The 18,366-nt window shown below is 39.3% G+C and overlaps 1 protein-coding gene across 2 annotated transcripts in view; it reads right to left on the minus strand.

Annotated features, from left to right (window-relative positions):
* Positions 1-18,366, minus strand: part of xkr4 (XK related 4) — a 36,134-nt gene that overhangs the window by 10,100 nt on the left and 7,668 nt on the right. For both annotated transcript variants that reach the window (XR_009066991.1, XM_057857853.1), the window contains exons 2-3: positions 3,737-3,936; positions 1,042-1,396 (exon numbers count right to left, since the gene is read on the minus strand). Coding sequence is in view for 1 of the 2 variants with exons in the window: in XM_057857853.1 (XP_057713836.1) it covers positions 1,042-1,396; positions 3,737-3,936 (555 nt within the window). In the remaining variant the exon portion in view is untranslated. The remainder of the gene's footprint in view (positions 1-1,041; positions 1,397-3,736; positions 3,937-18,366) is intronic.

Below are 18,366 nucleotides of genomic sequence, written 5' to 3' on the forward strand. Positions count from 1 at the left end.
TGAAAATCTCCTACCATCAGCAAGGGCATTGAAGATGAGACGTGGCTGGGTCTTTCAGCATGACAATGATCCCAAACACACAGCGAGGGCAACAAAGGAGTGGCTTCGTAAGAAGCATTTCAAGGTCGTGGAGTGGCCTAGCCAGTCTCCAGATCCCAACCCCATAGAAAATCTGTGGAGGGAGTTGAAAGTCTGTGTTGCCCAACGACAGCCCCAAAACATCACTGCTCAAGAGGAGATCTGCATGGAGGAATGGGCCAAAATACCAGCAACAGTGTGTGAAAAGCTTGTGAAGAGTTACAGAAAACATTTGGCCTCTGTTATTGCCAACAAAGGGTACATAACAAAGTAGTGAGATGAACTTTTGGTATTGACCAAATACTTATTTTCCACTATGATTTGCAAAGAAATTCTTTAAAAATCAAACAATGTGATTTTCTGTTTTTTTTCCACATTCTGTCTCTCATGATTGAGGTTTACCCATGTTGAAAATTACAGGCCTCTCTAATATTTTCAAGTGGGAGAACTCGCACAATTAGTGGTTGAGTAAATACTTATTTGCCCCACTGTATATGTAGCGTATTTTCTGGATTATATGTTGCACCTGACAATAAACTGCACTCACTTAATTTTAAAATGAAACAATATTTGTACCTATGAATACTTTACACATAAGTCCCACTTGTCTACACAGCTGGAGCTGTCCAAATGGTAATGAGATTGCAAGATTTGTTAACCGCAACAACAAAGCATGACTTGTGGGGGGGGGGGGGGGGGGGGACATACATTCTCTGATTTGTTATTGAAGCCACAAGGTTCAAAGTGTAGAAAAGACACAGTGGCTTATAGTCTGATATTTATAGTTCACAGTTTAAATTTTGTATATAATGTATAGTTTTATTCAGGAGGTTAACCATCTTTCCACTCTATTTCAAGTCAAACATATAAACAAAACAAAACAAAACAAAAAAAGTATTAAATATGAATTGTGTTTCATTTTGGAGTCCTAGTGAGTTTGTTCGCATAGAGCATCCTTCTCACCTTGTTCGTCCCTCCTTAACGTTGAACCAGGAAAAGATGTAGATAATGCCCACCACCATATCAAACACAATTTCTTCCCACTTGCTGATGCAGAAGTCTGTCTCACAGTGGACAATCCAAAAGGTCATAATGCACCAGTGTAGCACGATGAAGATGCCAAAGTAGAGTTGGAACACAGATGCGAACAGGGCAAAGGTGATGACCCTGGCTGCGATTGTGAAGAAGTGCCAGCAGAACTGAATGATAACTGCCAGGTAGGTGATAGGCTTCTTGTCATCCCGAGACTCTCGCAGGGCTTTCTGGTAGGAGGCCAGGGCCCAAGCCAAGGATACCAGGGAGGCTGCTGCTGTCATACCTGACACACAAACACTTCACGTTGCAGAAAACACTCAATTGTTTCCAGGAGAGGCAGGTGAATGATGTTTTTGCTCTAGCTTAGCACAAACACCTGAGGCAAGACTGGTTCTTTGCATCACAAATAATTAAGTATTTTTCCCATCAGTCATACTGTATAATAGGCCCTTAATAAAAGGCCCCTAAAGGGATGAATACATCATGCAGATGCCAACGACGCCCTAATTTTCATTTACTAGTGGTGGCATTTAGTACAAATACCAAAGTTGATTTTTTTTTTTTTTTTTTGATCACAATACAAGCCTTTTAATAAGATTTAAACATTGTGTGTCTTAGGCCCAATAAGGCGCATATCTAGGATTAATGACAACAAGCTGCATTCATTTATCAAAAGCTCTTTAAGTGATTGCTAGCCTGAAACTGAGTTTCTGCAGGGTGAAATAAGCAGAAAGGAAAGACGTGTTTCCAATTTAAAAACATAAGAATGTGTTTTTTTGACAAATATTTGCATCAGTGTTAGAATTATTGTACATTTTTCAGTTAGAATACTAGTTCATGCTTTGTTTTCTTCGTTTTTGTCTGCTTAGTAACAACTGTCATATTAATTGCTCATTTTCAACTCTTGATCGTTTCTATTGTTAATAAGAGACAATTTGTGCACACATTTTAGTTTAAATGGAAGAACCACAGTTCACTGCTTGGGACTAATGGATTCAGTTAAGATTTCCACCCCCAACATTTTTACGCTATTCTTCATTTATTATTATTATTATTTTTTTTTTTTATTCTATTAATAGTCTACCGCACCTTGCTAGATTTGTTCTCTTTAGTTTTTAATTGTACAGTGTGCGTGTTTTTATACTGTAAATAACTTCATTTCATCAATCCATTTATATGTAATAGAAATATATTAATCAGAGACGTTTTGTAAATCTAATTCCTCTAGTATGTACAAACCCCAATTCCAATGAAATTGAAACATTGCATACAGGCAGAATACAGTGATTGGCAAATACTTTTTCAGCTACAGTATGTATATTCAATTAAGTACACCACAAACACACGATGTAATATTATTAGGGCTGTCAAACGATTAAATTTTTTAATCGAGTTAATTACAGCTGAAAAATTAATTAATCGTAATTAATCGCAATTCAAACCATCTATAAAATATGCCATATTTTTCCGTAAATTATTGCTGGAATGGAAAGATAAGACACAAGACGGATATATACATTCAAAATTTTGTACATAAGTACCGCATTTGTTTATGATAACAATAAATCAGCAAGATGACATTAACATTAACATTCTGTTAAAGCGATCCATGGATAGAAAGACTTGTAGTTCTTGAAAGATAAATGTTAGCACAAGTTATAGAAATTTTTATATTAAAACCCCTCTTCATGTTTTCATTTTGATAAAATTTGTAAAAATTTCAATCAAAAATAAACTAGTAGCTCGCCATTGTTGATGTCAATAATTACGCAATGCTCATGGTGCTTAAACCCATAAATCAGTCGCACCCAAGCGCCAGCAGGGGGCGACAAAACACCAAAAAACACAAGTAACAAGTGGACATTACACTGTGCTGTCATTTTAATCTGTATGAGTGGGGCATGTGCGTTAAATGTGTCAAATATTTTAATGTGATTAATTTTTTAAAATTAATTACCGTCCGTTAACGTGATAATTTTGACAGCCCTAGTTATTAGGTTATGCTTATGTTTTTTGCACATATTCTCTCATTTTGAATTAGCGGCCAACATTTTCCCAAAGTCAGGGACAGGCAAGTAGAGGATTGTGTTCGTAACGTTCCAAAGGTTAATCGGAAATAGGTGAGTGTTTTGTATTATTATCCCTGAAAGGCTCAGCTGTTAACAAGATGGAATGGAGGAGGTTTACCAATTTGTGAACAAATGTTGGTTTTTAGTTGGTTTAAAAACAACAGTTCTTAAAGTACATTTGCAAGGACTTTAGGGATTTAATGATTTATCATCCATAATGCAGTCTAAACCTTTCAGAGAAAATGGATACATCTTTGCATATCCAATGCTTTTTACTATTTCGATTTTGCATAATGTCCCAACTTTGCTGGAACTGGGTTTTGTCTATTAATTTTATGCCATTTTGCATCTGGCTCCGTTCAGTGCCCCAAGCTTCCTATTCACAAGCCATTACTGACATTACAGTATTTTGTATCTATAGCACAAGCAATTGTGAAGTGGATGAAATATAAAACAATAATTGATAGCACAAGTATAACTCTTATGCAGAGTTACGGTCCCCCACAGTACAACATGCAAAGCAGTTTAATTAGATGACGCAATGCGAATTTTACCTTGCACAGCTTGAAGTTTGTATGTCTGTATGATGATACATAATTGCAGCACCAACTGTGGAGCACTCTCAAGGAATGTGGCCAACAGATGCAGCATGCTCACGTCTGCAAACTCATAGATCATCCTCCAGTGGTAACGCCAACGTTCTGTCTCAGAACTCTGGCGACTCCGAATGCCCAGGTAAATAGTATGAAGGTACCTATAAAAAAGCAAAAAAGTGATCCCTCGCTACTTCACGCCCTCAGTGCATTGAGAAGTTTTTAATCTTGTTACAAAATCTTGTTATATGAATATAAGTTCTAAAAACATATTTATGTACACTTTATTTACATCTACACAGCTGGCCAAAGGTATTGACAGCCCTGCAGTTCTGTCAGATAATGCTCAATTTCTCCCAGAAAATGATTGCAATTACAAATGCTTGGGTAGTAATATCTTCATTTATTTTGCTTCATTGATGCTTCTCTAATTTTTGTAATTAACAGCACCTGTTACTTACCTGTGGCACCTAACAGGTGGTGGCAATAACTAAATCACACTTGCAGCCAGTTAAAATGGATTAAAGTTGACTCAACCTCTGTCGTGTGTCTTTGTGTGTACCAAAATCTGCATTGCGAAAAGTAAGAAGACCAAAGAACTGTCTGAGGACTTGAGAAGCAAAATAGTGAGGAAGCAAGGGCAATCTCAAGGCTACAAGTCCATCTCCAAAAGACCTGAATGTTCCTGTGTCTACTGTGTACAGTGTCATCAATACGTGTAAAGCCCATGGCACTGTGGCTATCCTCCCTAGATGTGGACGGAAAAGGAAATATTGACGAGCGATTTCAACAAAAGATTGTGCGGATGGAGGATAAAGAACCTCGACTAACATCCCAAACAAGTTCAAGCTGTCCTGCAATCTGAGGGAACAACAGTGTCAACCCGTACTATCTGTCGGCGACTGAATAAAAAGGGACTCTATAGTAGGATACCCAGGAAGACCCCACTTTTGACCCAGAGACATGAAAAAGCCAGGCTTTTGCCAAAAACATTTTGAAATAATGTTCTCTAGTCAGATGAGACAAAAGTAGAGCTTTGGGGAAAAGGCATCAACATAAGAGTTTACAGGGGAAAAAAACGAGGCCTTCAAAGAAAGGAACACGGTCCCCACAGTCAAACATGGCAGAGGTTCCCTGATGTTTTGGAGTTGCTTTGCAACCTCTGGCACTGGACTGCTTGACCGTGTGCATGGCATTATTAAGTCTGAGGACTACCAACAAATTTTGCAGCATAATGTAGGGCCCAGTGTGAGAAAGCTGGGTCTCCCTCAGAGGTCATGGGTCTTCCAGCAGTACAACGACCCAAAACACACATCAAAAAGCACTATGAATTGTTTGAGAGAAAGCACTGGAGACTTCTAAAGTGGCCAGCAATGAGTCCAAACCTGAATCCCATTGAGAAAGCACTGGAGACTTCTAAAGTGGCCACTAATGAGTCCAAACCTGAATCCCATTGAACACCTGTTCGATTCCAGCAGACCATTGTAAGAATCTGATTGATGGATACCTGAAGCGGTTGTTCGCAGTTATTTTGTTTAAAGGTTGTGCTACCAAGTATTAGGCTGAGGGTGCCAATACTGTCCGGCCCATTTTTGGGTTTTTTTGTAAAATGATAATGATTTTTTTTCCCATCCTCTTTTGTGTTTTTTCATCGCAAGCAAAATAAATGAAGATATTACTACCAAAGCATTTGTAATTGCAATCATTTTCTGAGAGAAATTGAGCACTATCTGACAGAATTGCAGGGGTGCCAGTACTTTTGGCCAGCAGTGTAGGTATATTGTATATATTGTAGGGGAACGGGTATCGATAAGCATATGCTTTTTTCTAGGGTTGGGAATCTCTGGCATGAAGCCGATTCGATATGTATCTAGATACACAGGTTACGATTCGATTAAAAAACGCTATGTTTTTAAGGCCGAGTGATTCGATACGATTCGATACAGTTTAAGAACGATACGGTTCGATACAGAGTGAAAACGATACGATAGTAAACATTTGTTGTGTGTGCTCGTACAGTATTTTAAAAATATAAAAAAGACCACATTTTTTAATAGCAAAATTAACAAAATTTCATACCAATATTATGTTTTATCTTTTTATGAGAAAAAAAATAAGGCTTACTATATGACTGTCATTTTGTTGGATGGGATTGATAATACAATAAAACTCCAGTCACAGATAACAATAAAGTGCAGTAATTCAATTACTGTATTTCCTGGTGTTTTTAACACAAGAGGTAAGTAATTTAAGTGCAAACTTTCACTGTAAATATCTTACACACAAAAAATATTAATTATATGCAGCAGCTCATGAAAAAAAATTAAACCTGCTAGTGTTAACATAAATAAATAATAAATTATGCTTTACGACTAGTATAATTGGAGGAATAAAAACATGGCATTTTAGACAGGTCAATAATCATTACCTGAACCTAATACACAGCAAAGTCATTCACTTATGCCTGTGCTTCCTCATTTTTTATTGCTCATCACTGACCATATCTTTTTTGAAGGGCAGATTTTTCTTGAGGAAGATCAACTAATCCACATGTTCATGTTTAAGCAGACTGCGTTTCGTGGAAGCAATATGCTACCCTTTCCAGCATTGTAGTGGGTTATTTTTCAGGGTTAAAACTCACGATTTCTGTACCACTCCACACTTCACACAAGCTCTGTCCCATGCGAACAGATCTGGCTGCCTTCATCACTTCAAAGTCCGACTTTTGTTTTCCTGGGTGCGTTGAAAATCAATCACAGCACGTCGCTGCCGTCGGTGTTTAGACTGTCCATTGTTTTAGCATGTTGCTTCGTTGCCACTACTAGTTTCGTTTTGGGCTGTGAAGAAATTGCAGCGGAGCATGCGTTACAGTGGTTTCGTTAGCTCTCGCGTTGTTATGACACCTCCGTGACGATCGGGTAATGACGGCGACTAGTAGCGGTTCTGCCGAAATGCACGAGAAGTTCTGGCAACCACGACTGTGAGTAGTGCTTGTCCATATTATATCATGCGTGCGGTCTCGATCTAAGTGTGCGCTGTGTGGAGAATGTTGCGCACTTGTGCCATTCACTGAAAGACACAAGCGCAGCATGTGAAGTAAAAGCTAAATTATCATATTAAGCAATGCATTGAACTAGGCATTAGAAGCCGATACTTGTGCTCGCGATAGCCGAATTCTATCTCTATTATCGGTTCACTGAATATTTAATGGCTAATTACTGTCGAATGGTAACTTTACTATCGATACATCTGTATCTCTCACCTGGAAAACCGGATATCCGGTCGTATCGGTTTATCGTTCTCAAGCTTACTTTTTTCCAGTCTTCCTTTGTCTGTCATCGTCTTTTGGCCAAACTATCCCACATTCTGTAACTGTCAATGATACTAATGATGATGACAATGACAATAAATTTCATTCATTCATTCATATATGTATACATATATGTACACTTACACTCCCCCCCACACACACACATGAGAGTGACGTAATGAATGTACAGTAGGTATTATTTATACATTTTTTGTGTATGCTTTTTCATTTTATTAATATTTTATTTACATCTTTCAAACTTTTCTTTAATGTTCTAATGAAAACATGTGCATTTATAGAGTTTAATATACACTTATTGATGTTGTATATGGCAGAAAACACAGACAAGACTGAAAAATCAGTTTCTGCTCTTGCACTCCTCTTTAAAAGAAACTGCTGTGTTTTAAGCCAAAACAACTATTGTGTTTGATAGAACAATATGTCAAAAATCTTTTCCCCCAGAAAATTGAGATTTTAAGCTTTCCAATGATGTATCACACATGCATATCGGACAATTTTGAAATTTGGTCAAATTGGGGGTCTCAGAGAGGAACTTCAAGTCACCTGAGTGTTTTCCACCATATACTGGCGACAAAATCAAAGCAATTCAAAGCCCATATGAGATCTGGGATAATGGGAAAAAACGGTGGTCCAACTCACATCTGTCTTGGCCACAAATCTGCTGGGGAGTCATTTTTTTCCTATTTAATAGAAAGCCCTGGACCCTTAACTCATGAAAAATTAAAGGCTTTTTGTTTCAATTTATTTGCGTGATCGTCCAGGAAGTGGATTAATATTGCGCAAATTTAATTTGACTTCTAAAAAATCTTCTCTAAATAACAAATAAATAGACACTAATTTAATTAATTAATAATTAATAATAATAAATAGTTTAATTTTGAAATTTGGCCAATTTGGGAGTCTCAGAGCGGAACTTCAAGTCATCTGAGTGTTTTCTGCCATATACACAAAAAATGTAAAAATGGGGGGGTTGACCCTACTTACTTTTCACTTCACGCGGTCGTTTCTGGTACCCATTAACAGCGATTAGTGAGGGATCACTGTACAATAATCGTAATTAAGCATATCACAGTGCATCACATTATATACGAATGTTAAGGCCGTGTCATATGACATATCATACTGTCGCCGATATTACAGGTGTATTTTTGATGGCAATCTGAATTTAAAAATTTTGCACTAATCACACTACTACATCGATTCATACATGTTTTCTTCAGAAAATGAGCTACATTACATGCGTATGAGTGCCATTAATTAAATGCTACAAAGAACAAATTTGCTGATGAGGTCTCTTGGTTTCTACCTCTTCTCTGATAGTGTACATGCACTTCCATTCATGCTCTCTTATGACATATATATTCAGTAATTTAGCAGTCAATTAATTGACCATGAAATGAAATTTCATTGTCACTAAAGGTTTGGAAAATGTAATCTGGTGTGAGGGTATCAAAACTGCAGCATGTTCGCTGCTCCCACATCGCTTATTGTAGGCTATGTGTTTGTGTCTGCAGATACGGAGCGGACTTGCTGACCTGCCACTCTAGCTATATTCACATTGTAACCGAAGGTGTCCCAGTTCTGACTGCTTGTCACATCCAGTGAAAAGGAAAGTGACGTCTCATTTTCATCTTAGCCTCGAACTAAGGCCAACCGCATCAGGACAATCTCTATTACCATGGCAACACTACTTTTTTCATACAGCGTACGCTCCGTCAAGTAACAACAACTGTCATTTTTTTAGGCATTAAAGCACTGCAATTTAGCCATTAATGCTTAAGTTTAGTTATGGTACTCAAACATTTTATCATGTATGACAATGGAGCCGAAATGTTTGCAAGCACAGGTAAAGTTAATGGGTTCTAATATACGTTCCATGACTCAAAATGATAAAATTCCAGTCGGGTATCATTGTTATAATTTTGTGTCTTCTCTGTCCCTCTCACTCCTTTCTTATTCTTGTCACTGTCCACTTTCAAATAGATAAAGTGCCAAAGTAGGCCAGAAAAGTCCTCGGGTGATCTGGGGTTTAATATGCTGCCCAGTCTGCCCAGGGTGCGTTACTGCATAATTGTGCAGTAATAGCTAAACGCTTTGCAAATGAATTAAAATGTGTTGCTAACAATGAACATGTGGTTACAGTTATATGAAGAGATCTATTTCAAGAGATCTATTTTGCCTTGTACTCTACTGCAGGGGTTCCCAACGACCGGGCCGCGGACCGGTACCAGTCCGTGGCGCTTTTGGTACCGGGCCGCGCAGAAATAATAAATAATTTATTAACGAGTACGTTCTGGCCGACTGACTTTGGCCTGTGCCGCTTAACACACCAATATCCCTGTCTACTCTAGATATACAACTACAGAATGGGAGGTCGTCATAGAAATGCATTGATTGGACCGTTAGCAGTACAGTGCCTTGCAAAAGTATTCGGCCCCCTTGAATCTTGCAACCTTTCGCCACATTTCAGGCTTCAAACATAAAGATATGAAATTTAATTTTTTTGTCAAGAATCAACAACAAGTGGGACACAATCGTGAAGTGGAACAAAATTTATTGGATAATTTAAACTTTTTTAACAAATAAACTGAAAAGTGGGGCGTGCAATATTATTCGGCCACCTTGCGTTAATACTTTGTAGCGCCACCTTTTGCTCCAATTACAGCTGCAAGTCGCTTGGGGTATGTTTCTATCAGTTTTGCACATCGAGAGACTGACATTCTTGCCCATTCTTCCTTGCAAAACAGCTCGAGCTCAGTGAGGTTGGATGGAGAGTGTTTGTGAACAGCAGTCTTCAGCTCTTTCCACAGATTCTCGATTGGATTCAGGTCTGGACTTTGACTTGGCCACTCTAACACCTGGATACATTTATTTTTGAACCATTCCATTGTAGATTTGGCTTTATGTTTTGGATCATTGTCCTGTTGGAAGATAAATCTCCGTCCCAGTCTCAGGTCTTGTGCAGATACCAACAGGTTTTCTTCCAGAATGTTCCTGTATTTGGCTGCATCCATCTTCCCGTCAATTTTAACCATCTTCCCTGTCCCTGCTGAAGAAAAGCAGGCCCAAACCATGATGCTGCCACCACCATGTTTGACAGTGGGGATGGTGTGTTCAGGGTGATGAGCTGTGTTGCTTTTACGCCAAACATATCGTTTTGCATTGTGGCCAAAAAGTTCAATTTTGGTTTCATCTGACCAGAGCACCTTCTTCCACATGTTTGGTGTGTCTCCCAGGTGGCTTGTGGCAAACTTTAAACGAGACTTTTTATGGATATCTTTGAGAAATGGCTTTCTTCTTGCCACTCTTCCATAAAGGCCAGATTTGTGCCGTGTACGACTGATTGTTGTCCTATGGACAGACTCTCCCACCTCAGCTGTAGATCTCTGCAGTTCATCCAGAGTGATCATGGGCCTCTTGGCTGCATCTCTGATCAGTTTTCTCTTTGTTTGAGAAGAAAGTTTGGAAGGACGGCCGGGTCTTGGTAGATTTGCAGTGGTCTGATGCTCCTTCCATTTCAAAATGATGGCTTGCACAGTGCTCCTTGAGATGTTTAAAGCTTGGGAAATCTTTTTGTATCCAAATCCGGCTTTAAACTTCTCCACAACAGTATCTCGGACCTGCCTGGTGTGTTCCTTGGTTTTCATAACGCTCTCTGCACTTTAAACAGAACCCTGAGACTATCACAGAGCAGGTGCATTTATACGGAGACTTGATTACACACAGGTGGATTCTATTTATCATTATCGGTCATTTAGGACAACATTGGATCATTCAGAGATCCTCACTGAACTTCTGGAGTGAGTTTGCTGCACTGAAAGTAAAGGGGCCGAATAATATTGCACGCCCCACTTTTCAGTTTTTTATTTGTTAAAAAAGTTTAAATTATCCAATAAATGTTGTTCCACTTCACGATTGTGTCCCACTTGTTGTTGATTCTTGACAAAAAAAATTAATTTCATATCTTTATGTTTGAAGCCTGAAATGTGGCGAAAGGTTGCAAGGTTCAAGGGGGCCGAATACTTTTGCAAGGCACTGTACATCTTGTTTTGTATATCTATGTGCGCTTGGCCTCGATAATAACGTATGACATAGGTCGTCGCACATCACATTTGTTCCCGGAAATAATAAGCCCCCACACTAAAATGACTGAAAAACAGACATCTTCGGACAGGTTTTTTACTGGGAAAAGGGAACCTCACGAGCCAGAAGATGAGCCTACAACCTCAAAGAAAACAAAATCTATGCTACTTCCCAATCACTAAAGACCCACGAACAACGAAGGATGGGATTCGTGACCCGTTTGTGAATAAACCGAGTGATTCGAGCATGTCTGTGCAACAGGGATATCAGCTTGTAGAGATCGCAAATCACGGCGACCTAAAACGTACATTTGAGACAACAACTCTACCGAGGTTCTGGATTAAAGTCATTTCGGAATATCCTGACATCGCTAGAATGGCACTGAAACAAGCGAAACAAGCTCTGGCCTCCCACTGATTCAGGGGGTGAGTTGTATTTTCCCTGCACTTAACATGATGGGGCTAAAAACAAATGTTATTTTATATTTGCTGTATTTTTCTGCCGCACATTGCCGGTGTTCTGACAAATTTGGCATGCGCGTAACGTTAAAATGACCGCGAATGCAGCGATTCCAAAGTACACACTACAAACTTTCTTTAAAGAAAGGAATATTGACTTACGTTTGCCATGTTAGCTGCACACAACAACTGCACGCAGCTCTCTCACTTAACGACTTCGCCGTGTCGTTTTCGTGTTACACATGTATTTTTATGATGTAAATAGTTTTTTAGCACCGTTGGGTAACATTGAGAGTCCAACTGAATATCAAAGAGGGCTTTTTTCACCGCTACAAAACTTTGGGAGCAAAATTTTATAAGGGTACAAAATTTGACAGAACACTGGTCTGTGAAAAAAAGACCCAAATCACACCGGTCCGTGGTGCAATAAAGGTTGGGGACCCCTGCTCTACTGTATGACTATTTATTGAGCATACCCCATAAGTACATTCATCCATCCATTTTCTTCCACTTTTCTAGGGTTGGGTCAAGGGGGCAGCAGCCTAGGCAGGGTAGCCCAGAATACCCTTTCCCCAGCCACATTGTCAAGCTATATTGAGTCAATTTCAAAGCCTGCTGGGAGAGTATTCCTTTGGTCATTCAAAGGCCCTCTTTCTGTTATGACCAAATCATCTCAACAGCAAGGCATCCGGGAGTTATCCTAACCAGATGCCCAAGATTCTTGTCATCTAGCTGTGCATTTAATTTAGAGGAAGAGTGTCTAGTCTAAGCCCCATCCAGAGGGCATAGCTTCACTCTAAATCTAAGAAGACCAGATACCTTTCATATTGTACTTTAGGTCAGGGGTCCCCAACCTGCGGACGAGTACCGGATAGCAGGACACTTGGTACCAGGCCGTAAGAAGTAATTATTTCCTTTATAAGCCCAATGCACATGAGGCAAGTATGGAGATCAGGAGCCAAGAATGTACTGCCAGATCAGAAAGAAAGACATTCTCCAACCAAATCATACCATAAATATAACCAGCCCAGTTTGGCTAGAACAAGCTCACTTGCAGTACTGACGTCACCAAATTCCACCCTCGCTTTGGCAATGCTGTGTAGTTCTGAAAAGGTTATGAAAATGATAAGTGGCAAGGGCCATCTTGGTAAAGTCCAGTCTTCACCAAGAAGGAATTCGCCTTGAAGCTGGCAATGAGGACCAACTTCTGACACGGCCTGTAGCAGGGTGTCCGGTACCCACATTTTTACATCAGTTTTGGCTAAAATGAGCCAATGGAGAATTGCTCTAAACATTTTAATAATTTGGATTTAATGTACTTAATAAAATCCCCTTCCTACACAGCTACTCTTTTGGTAAGCCTCCTCATTTTTTATTAGCTGCTCCTTGGTAACATCACTTACCATCAAGGTCTCTCTGCCCTGAGCGATGATTAAGTGGTGACTAGTTCAACGTGTACCTGCCTCTCACGCTTAGTCAGCTGTGATAGGCACCAGCTTCCCAGTAACCTTACAAATAATTTAGGATAGAAAAAAAATGGATTGTGGTGTATGGGCTTTAATTTTTCTTTTATCTGTTTACAAAACTGAGTGAGGTACTATGGATTACTCCACAGATAACTATACACCATACTTCCAGGTTCATGTTACGCTTCGTATTTTTAATTTTTGTATTTTACAGTACATCACAACCAGTGTTGTTAATCTTACTGAAAAAAAGTAATTAATTATAGTTACAAATTACTTCTCCCAAAAAGTAATTGTGTTAGTAACTCAATTACCTGAATGTAAGAGTAATTAGTTACTTGGCAAAGTAATTGGTGATAATTACTTCTTTTTTTTTTCCCTCAAAAAAAAAAAAAAAAAAAAACATTGGCCACATTATGTGAAGTTTTTTGTGGAGGTTTTTGGTACAATTGGCCCGAGCCCAATTCTTTACCCTAATTTACCCTTTACCCTGAATCAACTGTTAAAAGTTGTTAAAATTGCTCCCATTATTGCATTAGTTCCCTTCTCTCTACTTTCGACATATGAAAGTTTTAAAACTGTTTCATCATTTAAAGATAGATTCAAGTCAAGATTTTGCCGATTTAGAAGTATTTTAGATAAAAAGTTACTTAGGTTCGCTAGGAAGGTTCTCTACAACAGAGCCGTCCTAAAAAGCCTACTGCTTTAAGATGGCGGCTGTCTACTAACGCATTTAGTGCCATGTCTGTCATTTTGCATCTCGTTATATCTATATACAGTACATGTGATATCTACCATGTCTACCATATCTACCATAACATGCGGGCGTAGTTTGTCGGCTATCGGCTACAACATGTATTATTGGAGCTACCTAGCATCGCGTTTGCTCGGCGTCACAACTTTCTTGCCTCCTCCCCGCTCCTGCTCTGTCGTCTCGGTGAGTCCGTCTCCCTCAGACTTTTCGACCAATATTGTAACGCATAGTAATGCATGCCTTTCCGTCCTCAGTAACGGTAACGGCGTTGCCAAGATGAGAAAAGTAATTAATTAGATTACCCACTACTGAAAAAAATAACGCCGTTAGTAACGCCGTTATATTGTAACGCCGTTATTAACAACACTGATCACAACATGTCATGTAGACTAGTGGTCCCCAACCTTTTTTGCACCACGGACACGTGTGATGTGGGCCTTTTTTTCACGGACTGTCAATGTGTGGCAGAAAATTACAGTAAATATAAAATAACACGACGGGGATAAAAACGAACATTAAGTGCAGGGAAAATGTAACTCATTATACGCTGAATAAACCTTTTTTTTCAGCGGCCTCTCCTAAAATTATCCTTGGTCGCAGGTACAATGAGTTCTCCAATCGTGAAAGTTTTCTTGGCTTTAGCAATACAGTTCGCCACGAGGTATTATGCTCTCAGTGCATTCACTTTTGTTGCCTTGTTTGCTAGCTTTTAGCCACATATTATGCAGAATGGCCTTGGTTGTAGGGTCCTCTTCTGGCTCAGCAGGTGGCCTTTCCCCATAAAAAAAGCTGTCTAAAGATGTCACCACCCACAGCACACAGCCAACAGCAGCTAACGTACTGTTTACATTAACTGATACAGCTGCTATAGGTGTGCAAACACTCCAGTAATGGCGGCCAACCACTAGAGGGTGATGTACACAGATCTCTACTCGCATTAGTGAAGAGGCACAGGCCAGATTGTGGTTGTTACAAGTTGTCTATTATTTCTGTGCGGCCCAGTGGCAAATGCGTCACGGACCGGTACCTATCCCCGGCCCGGTGGTTGGTGCTCACTGATGTAGGCTATCTCAGCACCCGGAGCCCAATTCTTGTGTTTGTGTTAGTGTATGTCTTTGCCCGTTTGAAATTTTGGAGTCACCAGCAGCTGCACCTGATCAGCGATTCTAAGTGTCTGTTCTGAAGACGCCCTGGGACACCAACTTGTTGCCATATTGTTGGTACTCTGGGCCTTATTTTCAAATGCTGTCTAAATCTGGACCAATGTGAGTCTGTGCCAGGTGAAGGTGTTATTTACACAAGATTTGGTGATCTCGCGGACAGGCTCAAGCCTGCTCTTTGGAGGACTACCGACTCCTTCCGGACCAATAAGCAGGCTTCTACGTGCGTCCTTTAACACCACCACCAAATTAACACCAGCACATTTCTGTGTTTGATTTTGTTTGATACACGTTTGGTATGAGGAATGTATTGGAGACTGAAGTCAGTATACATCTTGCCTAATGCAATCTTCTGATATGCTTGCAAGCATGACCAGTTGTTTTTCACAGAAAACCGCTGACAGTTTTGCTTGAGATAATCATGGACTTTAACTGCCAAAAATAATCATGGACTTTTACCTGCCAACCAGCAAGGCTCATGACCTATTTTGTAAGATGAGTTACTCACCAAACAGACACACCTCCTTTTAAGTACAATACAAGCAACACCGAACTCTCTGTTCGGTGTGCATTCCTCTACACAGCTTTGTTCTGTCATTGAATGCACCCAGAAATTTCTGAAATTAAAACTGTACAGTAATGATCTCTTGCCTCCAGTCTTTTACTTTGCAATCCAGTCTAGCCTTCTCACCTGGATTGAAAACGAACACGAGGAGGACCTGAAAGACTGCCTCCAATAAGACTTAACGGGAAAATAGCATGAATTTAGTGAGGGTGGTCCATACGGTAAAATGGACACTTACACTCAATCACTGCTGTCCACATGTGATCCCCATCCCTCCCCCGCCATTCCCACCCAGGTTGTATGGCCAGTGGAAGGTTTTAAGAAATATAAATGATCATAATAACAATGCATTAAATGATTTCTTCAATGATTCATAGAATTTGATGAATGATGTTCACCTACTTATGGATGAAACATTAAGATTCACATCTTTCTGCCTGTGCTTCGTGGTCTAGATCAGAAATTTAGACTCCCACATCCTGGTTTCCCTTGCAGTACTGCGTATGAAGCAGCAAGTTCTGTTCATTTTTTTAAGTTTATGAATTGTAGTTTTACAATATTTGCATAGGATTTGCATTTATCACGATCACTAAAAGGACTTGCAAAAACAGAAGGTTTTTTTTTTCTAATCAAAGAATAGCACGCTCTAATTATGATTCCAGGTTCCAACTGATGTACATAATATAGCCAGCAGTAATTAAAGAATAACAATGAGTAATATCGGCTACCTTTATCACGGCTTTAATTAACTGAACGTCTGGCCAAACTGAGTGTCTGTATTATAAAGACGTCTATGATTATTCCCACCGTGCATTAATTTTCTAACACTTTTTTTTTTTTTATACAGGTGACGTATTATCTTATCCTTAAACACTACATTTTGACATCTGACTAATGAGTTTGATTTTGAGAGCAAAGACACACAATGTGTGCCTAATTTAATTGAATTTTAAAGTGGAGAAAATTTTGAATACGTTATGTAAGCCTTTAGCCCTGTAGTGTCTCGTGGTCAGGGACCTCTGCAAGACGGATATGAATAATGCAAGAAGTAGATACACCTTTCACACATGCATGCGCACACGCACACACACACTTGCGCTCGAGCACACACAGTGAAATATTTAGTGCAGTTGGGGTTTCCTGATGGAGATACTTTACTGTGACTGCTTTGAACAGCTGCCGTTGAACTGCATTCAGCCACCAGCCCCCCACCTTAAATCACCATGACAACTCAAACTTAGTGTTGCCTCAAATCAGCCTCGCTCAGAAAATCCATTAATAGCGGGAGCACTGATGTGTTCATTGATGCATTATGCATTGATCAAATACATACTCCATAATTAACAAAAGGTTTCATAAAGATGTAGGAATAGATGTTCCTAAGTGCATTGTGGCAGCAAACTCACAGTGGTTAAACACAGGGAAGGAGTACCCAAGTATATAAAGTCCTATTTTGTTCTCTTCAAACACAGATGTACAAGGAGATCAAATGTTGTAGTAGCTTTTTGAAATTGACCAACCCATTTGTGTTTTCACCTGAAAATAAAACTCTGACAACCCATCTATTCATCTATTTATTTCGTTTTACCATGGGCTAGGGCATATCCCAGCTGCCATCTGATGAAAAGTGAACTATAGTAGACAAATCACTCGCCAGTCAATCACCATGCAGATCTCATACTCATATTCATGCTCATTCACTCCATCAACGCGTGGGAAGTGAGCACACACATCTACGTCAGGCCGAAGTCAGGCGAGAGTATCACTACAAGTATAAGAAAACACCCATTCAATTATTCATCATTTCAGACACTCTGAGTACGTTTTACCTATTGCAGATTCAGTCTTCCCAGCCTGGTGCAGGTCTACAATTTTGTCACTGGTGTCCTTCGACAGCTCTTTTGTCTTGGCCATAGTGGAGTTTGGAGTGTGACTGATTGAAGTTGTGGACAGGTGTCTTTTATACCGATAATGAGTTAAAACAGGTGCCATTAATACAGGTAACGAGTGGAGCCTCGTTAGACCTGGTTAGAAGGAGTTACAGCCAGAAATCTTGCATGTTTGAAGGTGACCAAATACTTATTTTCCACTTTAATTAGGAAATAAATTCTTTAAAAATCAAACAATGTGATTTTTTGTTTTTTTTTCCCCACATTCTGTCTCTCATGGTTGAGGTTTACCCATGTTGACAATTACAAGCCTCTCTAATCTTTTCAAGTAGGAGAACTTGCACAATTGGTGGTTGACTAAATACTTATTTGCCCCACTGTAGATGAAATTCACACCAAAAACTGTTGTCCCATAAATATAGTTTATACTTTTCATTAAGGGGAATCTTGTAAAGTAAATGACTCATGCCAACCAAGTCTTTGTGACGTGATAAATCAGGATCTACAGCCACTATGTAGTTCATACAGTCATCATCTTATTGCCTGTTCAGTTTTATGTCAACATTAACACTTTTCCTTCAAAAATTAAGTTACTTTACTTTTTCTATGATATGATTCATATACTTGTAATTATTATCAAATGTGAATAATAATCACAAATTGCACACTTAAACTCTTTGCTGCTGAGGTCTATTGGCATCCTGCTGTGTTTAATATAAAAGGGGTCATATAAAAGTCTTATTTGTGAAAATATTATTAAATTGAGCATTAAATAGCCTCACTTAATAAAGTTTCCACAGGATGCTACTCCCTACAGTTTTGACCATGGGAGAGCTGTGCTATGTTAATATTATGGTGACTCTATTAAATCAATAGTGATATCCA

This window comes from Corythoichthys intestinalis, chromosome 14, assembly GCF_030265065.1.
Source record: "Corythoichthys intestinalis isolate RoL2023-P3 chromosome 14, ASM3026506v1, whole genome shotgun sequence".
Lineage (NCBI taxonomy): Eukaryota > Metazoa > Chordata > Actinopteri > Syngnathiformes > Syngnathidae > Corythoichthys > Corythoichthys intestinalis.